The 13,332-nt window shown below is 31.8% G+C and overlaps 2 protein-coding genes across 2 annotated transcripts; one reads left to right on the top strand and one right to left on the bottom strand.

Moving 5' to 3' along the window:
• The first annotated feature begins 2,540 nt into the window (after positions 1 to 2,540).
• On the top strand, positions 2,541 to 9,640 carry LOC106772135 (ACT domain-containing protein ACR12). Its single transcript, XM_014658328.2, has 10 exons — positions 2,541 to 2,797; positions 4,178 to 4,232; positions 5,265 to 5,387; positions 5,917 to 6,011; positions 7,260 to 7,344; positions 7,533 to 7,592; positions 8,700 to 8,755; positions 8,889 to 8,994; positions 9,072 to 9,140; positions 9,291 to 9,640. The coding sequence occupies exons 1-10, from the start codon at positions 2,661 to 2,663 to the stop codon at positions 9,351 to 9,353; spliced, it is 849 nt and encodes a 282-aa protein (XP_014513814.1). The 5' UTR covers positions 2,541 to 2,660; the 3' UTR covers positions 9,354 to 9,640.
• Positions 9,641 to 9,770: 130 nt separating this feature from the next.
• Positions 9,771 to 11,814, bottom strand: LOC106772134 (transmembrane protein 45B-like). The gene has a single exon (XM_014658327.2). The coding sequence runs from the start codon at positions 11,337 to 11,339 to the stop codon at positions 10,404 to 10,406; it is 936 nt and encodes a 311-aa protein (XP_014513813.1). The 5' UTR covers positions 11,340 to 11,814; the 3' UTR covers positions 9,771 to 10,403.
• Positions 11,815 to 13,332: the final 1,518 nt, after the last annotated feature.

Genomic DNA, 13,332 nt, shown 5'->3' with positions numbered 1-13,332 from the left:
ATTAAAAAACCTCATTTTATACTTAATATAATTAATTATTAAATTATAATAATCGATTATCAGTAATCAATTATGACTCACAACAGAGTTTTGAAGGTTGACTTATCTTTAAAGTATAATTCTCATAATGGACTACTATTAGACCATCCACTAATGTATATATTACAGCGAAATTTGTTGATTGTTGGGTTTATTTTTCTTACCCCTATTTGACTATTATTATACCATCCATTAATGTCTAATTTCTTATTAAAAATGTATATGTCTGGACATAAATAAAGTCTGTTAGAAATTTTATATTAACTAAAAATAAGACTAATTAATAATATACAAATGCATAAAAATTTTATATTATAAATCAATTTATTTTGAATGATTAAGAGACTTAGAATCTACTTTCTACTTTTTAACATATAATACAATATTTACTATAAATATAATTTCAGGTGTATTATAAGGTATATGCTCAAAATATACAAACTTGTTGCCATATAAATGTATTAAGAGGCCTTCAACAAATTTTACAAACTTTTCATTCAAATCTATTTACTTTAATATCTAAATTCTTTAAAATAAAGAAAATTATTTAAAATGAAGAATAAAGATTTTATCTTTAAATTTCTTCAACTTCACCAATTCACTCTTTTTCAAATTCATCACTATAAAAGAACAATCAAATTATTTTCAAGTCAAAGTATAACTTTTACAATTAAAGTTGAATTATTTATAGTTCCTTTATCATTAAAAAAAAATCCATTTGCACCAAATGATATATATTTACATCTTAACTAGATAATATAAAAAAGATTAAATATGTTTTTAGTTGATGAATAATTATGTAAAATTAAAATTTGTCCATATTTTTTTTTTTTTACATTTTGATTCTTAAACTTTAAAAATAATAAATATATTCTTTTAACATTAATTTTTTTACCTATAAAACATGTGTTTCAGCATTTGAGTTATTTGCATCACACACCTTTATGTTTTAATGTTAGTTAGAAAACAAATTTTATACATTAAAAAATTAAACACATTAAATTAAAATAATTATATTAATTTATTTTTAAAATTTAAATTAAAAAATTACACATAAATGATTTTTTTTTTATATCAGAAACACAGTTAACAGTAAAAAATTCTTCTATTCCTGATTCCTTACAAGCAACTGATAAAATTGCAATAAATATTCTGCTGAGTGTTATTTATTTACTTGAATATTGTAAATATGCACACCATCAATATAAAATCTGTCCAACTTAACAGTAACATATTAAAAAAGACTGTCACATAAAATAACAATAAAAATATTGTTCACATGTTATGTGTTCCATAAACTCCTACTTAAGAAAATTATATAAAGTTTAAATTAAATTTAATGCTGAACATTTGTTTTTATATAATCTCTACTAATGTGATATAGTATTAAATGATGCAAAACCATATAGATTGTTACAATAAAAAAAATCAATGAACTAAAGGAAAATCTTAAATTCATTTGAAGGAAGTAAATTTAAGTAAACATTTGATCAGAGACTTAAACTAAAATGATTAATCAGTAGATAATCAAATTTTTATTACATACTCAAACTCTTTTAAGATGTAGATGACAATATGTAATATTACGGGACGAATTAATGAAATGTTAAAATTCATATGCACTGCATGATAGATTATAATGTATTCTGAATGCTAAATTGATTATTTTTTCAGTTTTTGTAATCAGAAAAAAAAGTTCTAAATAGTCTAAATAATTTAATTACCAAACTTTTTTATTTTCAGAAAATATTAAAAGTAAAAATGTACACTCAATCATATATATATATATATATATATATATATATAATATTTGTTAATTTATGTAATTTTCAAAATATATTAAATTTTAATTTAAAAAAAATTATGAATTCTAAATTTTAAAATTAGAAATAAAAATTATTAAAATATTTTTGTATTTAAAGTATGTTTTTTTAATAACTAGAATTTTTTTTTATCAACTAAAATTTAATATATTATAAAAAGTTATACAAGTTATATATATATATATATATATATATATATATATATATATATATATATATATATATTCTCGTATAATCTATAACACTTGTGAAGGAATAATACATTTAAATTTTATTTTAAAAGTTATTTTTAATAAAGTAATCATATTAACAATTTTCACAAATAATATTATTTTAAAAATATAAAAACAGAATTTAATTTTAAGAGAACTACATTTTTAGAGAAGCAACAATTCAGGGTACTTCTTAAAACTAAATTTTACTTTTACACCATATTTTTTTTTTAAATACAAACAAAATATCCAATAAATCTTGCTAATATATTATCCACCTCCACCTTTTAAAAATATTACTAAAGTAAGACATTTTATAATCATTAGTGTGAATAATTAGCAAGTTGTTTATAAAAATAAAGCGGTGACGTCGATGAAGCAACAGTAGCCGTTGGATCCTACGTGGCCGTCTCATCCGTCCCCTTCGAAGCGATCGTCAGCACCGAGCAACCACACTCATCAACCAGACAAAGCCAAACAACCAAATAGCCAAAGCACCGAGTTTACTATATATATAATAACGTAGCTATAACACACACGCACCTCTTACCAACTCAACTTCCACTCTTGTCAATCATCACACACAATGGCTTTCACCAATGTTTTCCTCGCTCCTTCATTCGCCCTACACGGTAGTAGGGTTTCTGATCCGCGTTCCATTCCGCTCCTCTGTCCTCCCTCCGACGTCGTCTTCCGTTCCTCAACCTCCTTCTCCAGGGACAGGTGAGAATTGCTCTTCGTCAGTTTACTTTTCCTGTTTTTTTCTATAGTAGTTTTTCAAATCGGAGTGTTTATTGAAGCCAATTATTACGGTGTGTTAATCCACTGCGATTCGAGTCACGTGTGGATAGATGAAGATGGAAGTGATCGGATGAGAATGAGAGTGAGAACGAGAAGGAGAATGTGATGTTCCCTAGGGATGGAGTGAAATCGAAAGTGTGATGCTGATTATCATGAAAGAACTGAGTAGGAACTAGAAACTGAATATTCATAGCTGACGTTTGCTTTTTAAATTTTGGTTGTTTTTCTATTCATAAAATTTAGTCAATGTTCTTAGGAACAAAATTTGACGGGAAAGTGGATTTCAGTGGAACCAGTATTTAGTTGTGAGCTTATATTGTTCTTTAGTTTAGTGACTCCAATGCCCGTGTCTAGATATTTTGGTTGAACCTACTCTTGTTGTGTGTAAATTCAGCGGGAGTGATTCGAGTGAGCAAATGTACGGGTTTATTTGAAGTATTTGACTAAGAGTCAAAGTTGGATGACTTTGTCATTCATGCTCCAAGTTATTTGGATGAATTTTCACGTCAAGTTCTTTTCACCCAATTTGTCAATGCCCCCTTCTCATAATCAAATTCCGCTTTCAATTCATGATAATGCTAAATAGTAAAATAGTAAAATAGTAAAAGTTTGGTACTTCCAAGGCAGTCACCTCAATGCATTGTTGCCATCGAAGCCATCCCTTATTCATTTCATTTGTATATACTGAAAAATTGATGGTAGTACCTGAGTAGTCAAAACTATAAATTCTTTTCTTTGATGGAGGTGGAGGCAGTGGCCTTGGTACCTCCAGCCATTACAGTTGGGCATGTACGAAACATATATAATTGTGACAATGCCTATGTTAAGTCAGTGGGATGATACCTGTAAACCTTAAAAGCCATGTATCAATCAATCCATACAGTAGTCTTTCTCTTATTTAAGGGATTTTCTTTTAGTACCAACGTTTTGTTAGGAATGAACCATTTCACTCCTGCTTTGAAAACCCTTATTCTTGAAAGCTTCCATTTAGCATCCATTCCTTATTATGGGTAAACTTTGTTTATTCAGTTTTTGTTGTTGTTTTTTGCTTATTGTGCATCCCTTGGTACCCTAGGAATCCTCGGCCTTTAATATGTAGGTTCATGATCCCATATATGGTTTTATGACAAGGACGTGTTTGGTGTTATTTTGTTTAGTTAATGAAGATTGGTTTGGCCACTTTTATTGACAGGGTTTGCATTCTTGTCTATGATCCCTAATGGAACTTTAATATTCTCAGCAGTAGTCACCAGGATGTATCTATACCGCTTGTCTCTTATTACTGGTTGACACGTTTTGCAGGAACATTATATTTGCTTCTGCATATCATGTGAATGCAGTTGGTTCCGCTTCACTGGTCAGTGTTGTGTTTCTTGCCCTCATGTCATTCACATATACCATTTGCTTGGCAGTTGAAAAATATGATCAGTAAACATTAATTTTATGTGTGATTTAGAATCTTTGTTATTATCCGTAAATTGTATAATTTTAACACAAGGAACTGAATTGCAAAGAATAAAATAAAAGCGAGGGACTGAATTAGAAGAGAAAAAGTAGTTTCGGACTGAACAGGGCTATTGTGTCATAACATTATAGTACATAGTGTTTTCTATTTCCTTCCTGATCTTAGAAAGATATCTTTCTTGCTATCATTTTGCCTCTTTTTCCATTTTATATGAAATATTTTTGTTTACTAGCAGCCAAATGGAGCTGTCAAATATATGTTTAGGAACCATGACTAAAGTCCTATATTTCCTTTCCTTCCCCCTTGCACCTTCTGATATTTTCCTTTGTTTTTAACTTTCTGAAATTTGAGTATGATACTTTTAAACAAAAAATAAAATAAAATAAAAAATCATAGCTTTCTTTTTTAGATTGTTTTGAGCGGTAAGCTATATCTAATGAAGGTTTTTACTTGAGTCCCTGAGGATCTGCGTCTAGATGATGCTGATCACCTATCTTAATGCCCAAGAGGGATAAATATAAAGTTTAGCTTGGTTTGAAGGACTGCTGCACAGGAATCTAACTTTCTTGTGGTCTTCCAATTATCAATCCTCCAATCAGTTGATCTGTGTCGGTTGTAATTTTGTGATGATCATGTTCTATCAAACTCCTTTTGTTATTGAGAATGTTATATGCAGGTCTCAAGCAATTTCTTTTTTCTTTCTGGGAAATTTCTCTCAAATGTGGATTAATATCTACCGGACTAGATGTCTGTTGCACTACAGTTCAGCTTATTCTTTACATTTGAAACTCCTATGTATTTTACAAGAGTCTAGGCTTTTGTTAACAATTCACTACATATGTCCTGAGCCCTCTGGTTTTGTATGCTATGCTTATACATACATATATTTGTGACTTTTTTTATTTGTTAATTCACACTGCGCAGAAATCCAGTGACAATCCCGACAATGTTCCTATGCCAATAGTTCTAATTGACCAAGACTCAGATTCTGAAGCAACAATTGTGCAGCTTAGCTTTGGGGATCGCCTTGGAGCTCTTCTTGACACGGTGATTTGGCTACAGGAAACTAAATTATGCAATTTAAATTTTTTTAAACCATTTGGATCTCTACAATGGGCTATCCTTAAACTGATATTTTGTTGTTTAAGTGATGCTTTCACTATTTGATTGTTAGACAAGTTTTATCGTGTATATGCAGGTCCCAAGTTTTTCTTCGTTTATTTATATTTCTTCATTACATATGTCATCGCCCCTTAGTAAACAAGCTTCAGTGCTTTATTTCAAGTTGGTTTTATAAAATTCGCCCAAAAGGTATCGAGCATTATAGTATAGTTTTTAAAGAAAGAAAAGAAAATGGAATCATCATGAGTGTTGAAAGGCTTATTTTAGTCAAATAATTTTTTTGAGATTATATTGGAAAAGAGAATATTTTAGGGTTTCTGATCACTGTTTTTTTCTGTCACAAGAGGGCTTCATCTATATAGAATTGTATTAGAATTTTTAGCTCATTTTCTCTCTCAACGTCATTTCATATTTACTGTCAATAATTGATCTTTATTTGTTCATATCAAGGCAGATGAAAGCATTAAAAGATCTGGGACTGGATGTTTCAAAGGGAACTGTCTCTACGGAGGGATCAGTCAAGCAAACGAAATTTTTCATTACACAATCGTAGGTCTCATTTGTCTTCTTCTTCCAGTTCTTTACAGTGTTTTCTTTTTATCGAGTAACAATTTCTGCAGTAAATGAACAACATGAGTGAATTTGCTATTAACTGGTAATTATTTCTTTTCTTTGATAAATTAAGACATTATTCAGTCTTTTTCATCTCTAACTGAAATTTCTCTTATCTGTGAGTCATGGTCATATTCTCTCTAAGGAGACGTGTCTGGGTTCAGGAAAATCATACTTTAACTCAATGGATCACCCTGTGTTCTTGGATGTTAGTTTGGAAGGTGATTTATTTTCCTTAGGTGTTGTTGGAAAGCTTCCTTAGTTGTGGTGTCACCTTTAGCCTGCCTTAGTTGTGGTCTCTATTTGGGCTTCCTTAATTACAGTCTTAGTTCTGGCTGAAAGAATTGAGAAGCTTATATGGGATTTTCTTTTGTATGGGGGGTTGTTACTTATGAAATTTGTTGTAGAACTTAACAGGAAATCGATTTTATCTCTTTGAAATTTGGTTTCCGAAAACTATTCTTTGGCAGCCAAAATGGGTTTTTGGCTTTTCCCTACATGGACCTGTTCTTTATGCCATCAAGTTATCCAAATTAAGTGTGGCTGCATTCAGATGGGAGGGATGTCAGTTCTGTGGTCACTGTTTTGTATACTAACCCATTGAAATTTATATCTCAAGGTTATGCTTCTTCTGGATCTCTTCATTCCTTGGATTTGGGTGATGGTTTTAAGTTTGCGAGAGTCCACCATGAAGCATTTCCCATTTGTAATTTGGTTTCATTCTTCATCTCATTCTGCTACGTTCTGTAATTTTCACTTATTTAGAAATGAGCATGTTAGGGAATTTTCTGAATTACAGTCTTCAATGTCGCTAAATTCAATCAATCTTTCTCCAGAGTCCACATGAGAAAATTTGTTCTCTTGAATGCTTGAGGTGTAAGTTGCTCTTAGTCTCCCACCATCAATAACTTGTAAATGTTCTATTTTTATTGACCTAACTGTCAAATTATAACCGTATGTTACTGAGATTATTCATATCAAATCTTACAAACATTGAACAACAATAGAAAGGTGATCAAATTATTCTTATTTTCGTATTTTCTAAAGTATGTTAAGTTAATCTCAATGTACTTGAATGTATGAAAATTATATCGATCTCACTGTTTATTGATTGTCTATTTTGTTATCAATGGTTCATTGAAGCTTTTTAGTCTTTACAGACTTATTTGATGTTCATATTCTCAGAGATACTGGGCGCAAAGTTGAAGATCCTGATATGTTAGAGAGAATTCGACTTACCATCATTAATAATCTGTTAAAATATCATCCTGTAAGTTTGTCTAGTAGATTCTTGCCTATGGGTTTTTTAAATGATTACTTTTACATACCAAAAGCTTGGTTATAATTAACAATTTCTTATAAACACAACTTTTCCTAGTTACGTTTTCCCAATATACCTTTTTTTTGCTCTTAATTTTCAGTTTTTCTTTACTCACAAACATTATATAATTTTTGTAGGAGTCAAGTGAACTACTAGCGATGGGTGAAGTGTTTGGAATAAAGTCTCCGAAGAAGAAGGTGAATTGTACTCTTCCAGCTTTGGTTTCTTGAATAAAATAAATATTACTTATTTAATGAAGACCTCTGCTTTGTTATTTATTATTATTTTACCTTTTTGAGGAAGGACGCAACTATTTATTATTTGTTTCCTAATTTATTTGATAGACCAAAGTTTTCTGTGCCTGGGTGAATGTCAAGGCCTCGAAAAAAAAAAAATACTGACATCCATGTTGCCATTTCCCAGTAGATGGCTTTGCCAATCTTATGTTAATATTTATTCTATAAATTAAATAGAATGTTGTTGTCGCTTTATTGTTCAGGTAGTGGATACTTATTTTTTCACTTTTTCATTTTTAATTATCCAGTGTTTTCTATTGTTAATTAAAACTTTTGGGACCTACCTCCTGATTTTGACCGGCTAGAGATCAAACATCATTATTCTGAACGCAGACCAATTATACTTATTCCTGTATTTGTGTATCTCTTTCTATTTGAAAAATTGAGTGTCTGCATTGGAAAACCATTTGGGTTTCTCATCTCTTCTGCAATCTTGTCAGAGAGTACGTGATGGCCTCTTTTTTAGACTTCTTGAGATTATTAGTATTAATTGATAAAGATTAATTCTTTACTTCTCGGATTCCGTGGCCACTGTGGCTTTCTTTATATAATTTTCCATGTCTAATTATTGTCTGCATTATCACATAAATTTTCCACTGTGGCCACTGCTACATTTATATACTGGAATGTTCAAGTTATATAACATGCCACACTTTTCGTGTTTTTGGTGCATATTATCATGTATATAGATTGGATTACCAAAAGATGCTTGGTTCTTTTTATATGGAAACAAGGGTTTTGTTAGCTTTTGATGGCATTAAAATAACTTTTATCACTCAAGTCTTTATTAATAACTTGAGTTTTTTTATTAAATGTTTGTAATTTTTTATTAGTTTCTATTCCCATTCCCTATCGAGTGTCCTGGCTACATATTCACAAAGCCCTAGATAAAGCTCGGTTCTACCAGATTCTGCTGGTGGCAAGTAAACAATTCAATGAACTGATTTATGGGTCCGATGCATGGTCTCAGTCTTGCTAATTTAAACGTTCTTTTGCTATTTTATGCAGCGTAATGAGGATATCAAAACTCATATACAGGTTAAGGAAGATGGGCCCAAGAGGAGGTTTGCATCTTTTAACGAGTGGATGCTGTAGTCTATGAGCTGTTTATTACTTGCACGCGCCAAATAATATTAGCATAATAAACAACCCAATTTGAAATAAGTGTCTAATTCTTTTTAATTCAATATTTATCAGCTTGCTGTGTATAGAGACGGCAGATAAGCCTGGATTGCTTGTTGAAATCATCAGAGTCATTTCAGATGTGAACATTGATGTTGAATCGGCTGAGATTGATACAGAAGTATCTTCCTCTTTGTCTATGTCGCCTTCTGTTTGCACCATTTACCCTTAAGTAACTTTACCGCACTTTTCTCTCAGGGTTTGGTTGCTAAGGATAAATTTCATGTCAGTTACGGTGGGGCTGCATTGAACAGTTCTATGTCTCAGGTAACCCTTTGTGTTAAAAGAAATGAACAGTAATGAAAACTATTTATAATCTTGATTTTATACAAGTCGCCTTACCTTTTATCCAACACCATGTCATTCCGCAGAATTTAATTGCACAACAAACTCATTTTTGTGATTTTGAATGAGCAGGTTTTGGTGAATTGTCTTCGTTACTACCTGCGGACGCCAGACACAGATATTGACAGTTACTGAAGGAACCACCTTTACCTGTTAAAGCTAGCCACTATAACTGTTGGCACACCAAATTAGCCGTGACCTCGTGATCACGAGCTAGAGTCATACGGTAGCTTTACTGCTACCACATAATGGAACGGGTACGTGTTGCTCTTGTTGCTTATGGAACCTATGAATGAATACCTGTAACTAATTATGGAACGAATAGATGTTCTGTTGCCTATGGTATGGGATCTATGGATACCTGGAACTTACTGATCACCCCTTAAATCAGATATGAAAGCTAAAAACAATCGGAACATGAATTTTGCCTCATTTGCTTATTGGTTTCTACGATTTTCATAATTTCATTTTGTAGTGAAACACAAGCATTGGATTAGTTTCAATAGAGTTTTTTTAAGATCAAAAGGAAGCAGAATTGGAGAATTTAGGGCCCCTTTGAATACTATTTTCAAATGGAGAATATACTTTTCTGTGTAAAAAGTAAATAACACTTGCAAAATAGAAATACATCAGAAGTCATAGTTAAACACCATCTTGCAACCAACAATCTTCGCTCAACATTTGTCATTTAAAAAACAGGTAATTGCAAATGATACAATAGACAAACTTCACAAAATCCTGCGAACATAGAACTAGACCGGGGTCATGTTATCTTATGTTTGGTAGAGCTAAGACTTGTGTGCTTTCAGTTATCATTGTCTTATAGTTGAGATGTTGTCTTCTTTCGTTCTGACAGGCTGCTATGCTGTGCAAGTCATGGTTTTGTGAATAGTGTTTTTCTATTTAACGTTTAGTATACTCGGAATAACCGCGTTGTCGCTAATAATTTATCGCAAAGTAGAGTTTAATTTAAGCAATATATTTGCACTAGAGTTAATTTGTTATCCTATCTGACAAATCTTTAGAGACTACTAGTATTTTTCAACGAAAACAGTTATCTTTTAAATTGACTAAAACCATGAACACCAATAAATCATAACAATAAAAGTATTAATTTTTACAATAATTATGTTGAAAACGGACCACTTACACCAGTAATGCCTTTGATTTCACAAAGTGTTCTATTTAAATATGTTCTTGCTTGCTTTTCTTTGGAGATTGGGATTCAACGTCCATGCTATTTTCAACGTCGTCGATAGCGCCCTTTGGTTTCACAAATCCATCTTCTTCACGGTAATGTTCCTCCTTTATCAATGAAACATACTCCACCTTTTCAGCATATCTTCTAACAATAATCAAATAGAAAGACATGGCGAAAACAGTGACTCCAATCAACAAGAAGCTGAATTGAATGTTCACCAAGGAGATAGCACGATGAAGAGACTCATCGTCACTGCATTTCACCACATATTCATCAGATTCTTCAAGGTGCATGAAACAACCTTTGGGTTGAAATCCTGGTGTCCAAAGCAAGAACCCCATGATCATAAGCCACACACCTTGGAAGACAATGCTCACAGAACGTACAAAGCAGACCAAGAAGCTCTTAGGCCTGCCAATTCCCATGAGGGTAGTAGCCAAAGAAATAAGAATCAAAAGTTGCAACAAAAAGTGGTATTGGCCTTCTGGTCCCATGTGATCTCTAGAGTGAAGGTGGATAAGAAGAAATTGTTGTGTAAAAGCTATGGCTCCCAGCAAATGAGTTAGCTCATTTTGAGCTTTGCTGCATTTTCTATCAAGAACTATGGCAAAGATGGCATACACCAAGAAAGCCATGGCCATGGAGGAGTGTTCAAAGTTGTGGAGATGGGTGGAGGGAATGGTTCCATCAGGGTCAAATGGTTGGTGATGAATGGGAGCAATGAAGAGCTCCATGGCAATAAAGATGGTGCAGCTTGCCATGATGAAGTGGAGCTCCAAGTATCTGGATATTGTGGTGGGAAACCATAGGGTTGATGTGTAGGACTTGGAACTAAGGGCATGGAGCTTAACGTGGTTGAAGAAGTGCCATAAACCAACTAGAAAGAAGCCAAACCCCAAAAGCTGATGCCCCTCTAGCATAGTGCCTGCTAGGCCAACACAAGAAAGAAAGAGGAAAAGAAAATTCCAACACAGTAACTAAAGAAAAAAAAAGGAAATGTAGTATCGAGTTAGTTATGATGAGTAAATAAACACTAACACAAGTGTTTTATGTTCCAAAGGTCACACCAAATGAGAGGATCTTTTATAGAGCTGTTATTTTGGAAGTGGATGAAATTAGTTATGATAAGTGAAGCCAAGGAACCTCCTTTCACAAGGGAAAAGGTTGGTGTGATTTGTGCGTGTCTCATAAGCCAAATAAAGGCTTTGGTATTTTACGCCAAGTAAGAAAAGCCTTTGGGTTCCATTAAGGAAATTTCAGACTAACAGCCACATTCTCTCACAATACAATTTTGTACCATTCTCCAACTATGGACAAAACCTAACTGTTACATATGAATTTATGATTCAAATTAGTAACATTTTAATAAATTATTATGCTCTACAACGGAATTTAATTAATATATATTTTTATAATAGTTACTGCACTCAAGATTTCTAGGTTATTTAGAGTGAAAATATATTTACACAAACTATCAAAATTAAACTCAACAAATTATACATTGTTAAATAACATCTTTCAAGGTTTATAAGACAATTACATGACCACTACTTTAATGAAACTTGCGGACATATCCATCGTTTCTTGAAACAATATTTAACAACTTGTTTTGCGACACTTTTAAGTAGATTCATATGACACTATTTGCGTGAATGTTTCGTTTATCTTATATATTCGATTTTTAAGTAGATTCATATGACACTATTTGCGTGAATGTTTCGTTTATCTTATATATTCGATTTTTAAGTAGATTCATATGACACTATTTGCGTGAATGTTTAATTTATCTTATATATTAAAAATTAAACTTGGTTTATATGTGACGATGATTATATTTTTACAAATGCGGAGTTTAACACGGCAAGTTACTCCATGTCAGCATAAACAACTTGACTTAAAAGATTTACTCTTCATACAACTAAATAAGGTTAAACTTTTTTATTATATTATTTGTACAATCTTACACCATATGCGTGAAAATAATTGCAAACGAAGTGACAACATTCATATTTGTATTATTGAGCTTTATTACAATACAACTAACTAGGTTTTTTTTTTTTTTTTTTGTCATCTTTCACCTTAACATATGTGCAGTAGAGAATTATCTGAGTTTTCTTTTAAGATAGAAATTGCAACGTTTTGTAAGAAAGAGCCACCTGGAGAAATTTCGCAGAAATTTCGCTATAGTTTGTAGTAGTTTATTCGAATCTTATTTTCTCAATTAAGAAAAACACTTTTTGTATGCATTATTTTGGACATCTTATTGAATTACCTTGTCCATATTGAAATTTAAAAATATGTATTTTTTAAAAAGTATTTGAAATTTACGCTGGCAATAACTCTTATTTTTGAAGGTGTTAGAAATAAATTCTATCAAACTATTATATTCAAGTACCATAGTAACTCCTATACATAATTTAAAAACAATTAGTTCAATATTGAGGAAAGCAAAGGTACTGCATTAGAATTTCTCTTTGCAAGTTTCTGAATTTAAGTCCTACAAAAATGTTTTGGATGCGAAATTCAAATCCTGAACAATACATAGATAGCATTCCGACAGCAACGAAAGTGGTAAGAGACAAAAACAATAGTCCAAAGACGTCTTTGAAAGGACTGAAGAAGGGGAATCTTCGTCTGATTCAAGTTTGAAGAAAAAGGGTTATTGGAATTGTGCATTTATGCTACTTTGCGTATTGGATGGGTGAAGTGCTATGTTCTTTACACAAAATCCACATGTACTTATAATTGTCTATTATAGTTGCAGCAATCTCTCCTGCTTTCTTATAGACACGATTTCACTCGAACAGCAAATGCACATCACAAGGGACAAGGTACATATTATACTCTGTCTCGATGCCTCTTCCACAAAGATCACGATGTTATCAATGCAAAAACAGTCTATTTCAAATCACA

The sequence above is a fragment of the Vigna radiata genome, chromosome 8 (genome assembly GCF_000741045.1).
Source record: "Vigna radiata var. radiata cultivar VC1973A chromosome 8, Vradiata_ver6, whole genome shotgun sequence".
NCBI lineage: Eukaryota > Viridiplantae > Streptophyta > Magnoliopsida > Fabales > Fabaceae > Vigna > Vigna radiata.
This window is presented reverse-complemented; position numbering and strand designations above follow the sequence as displayed.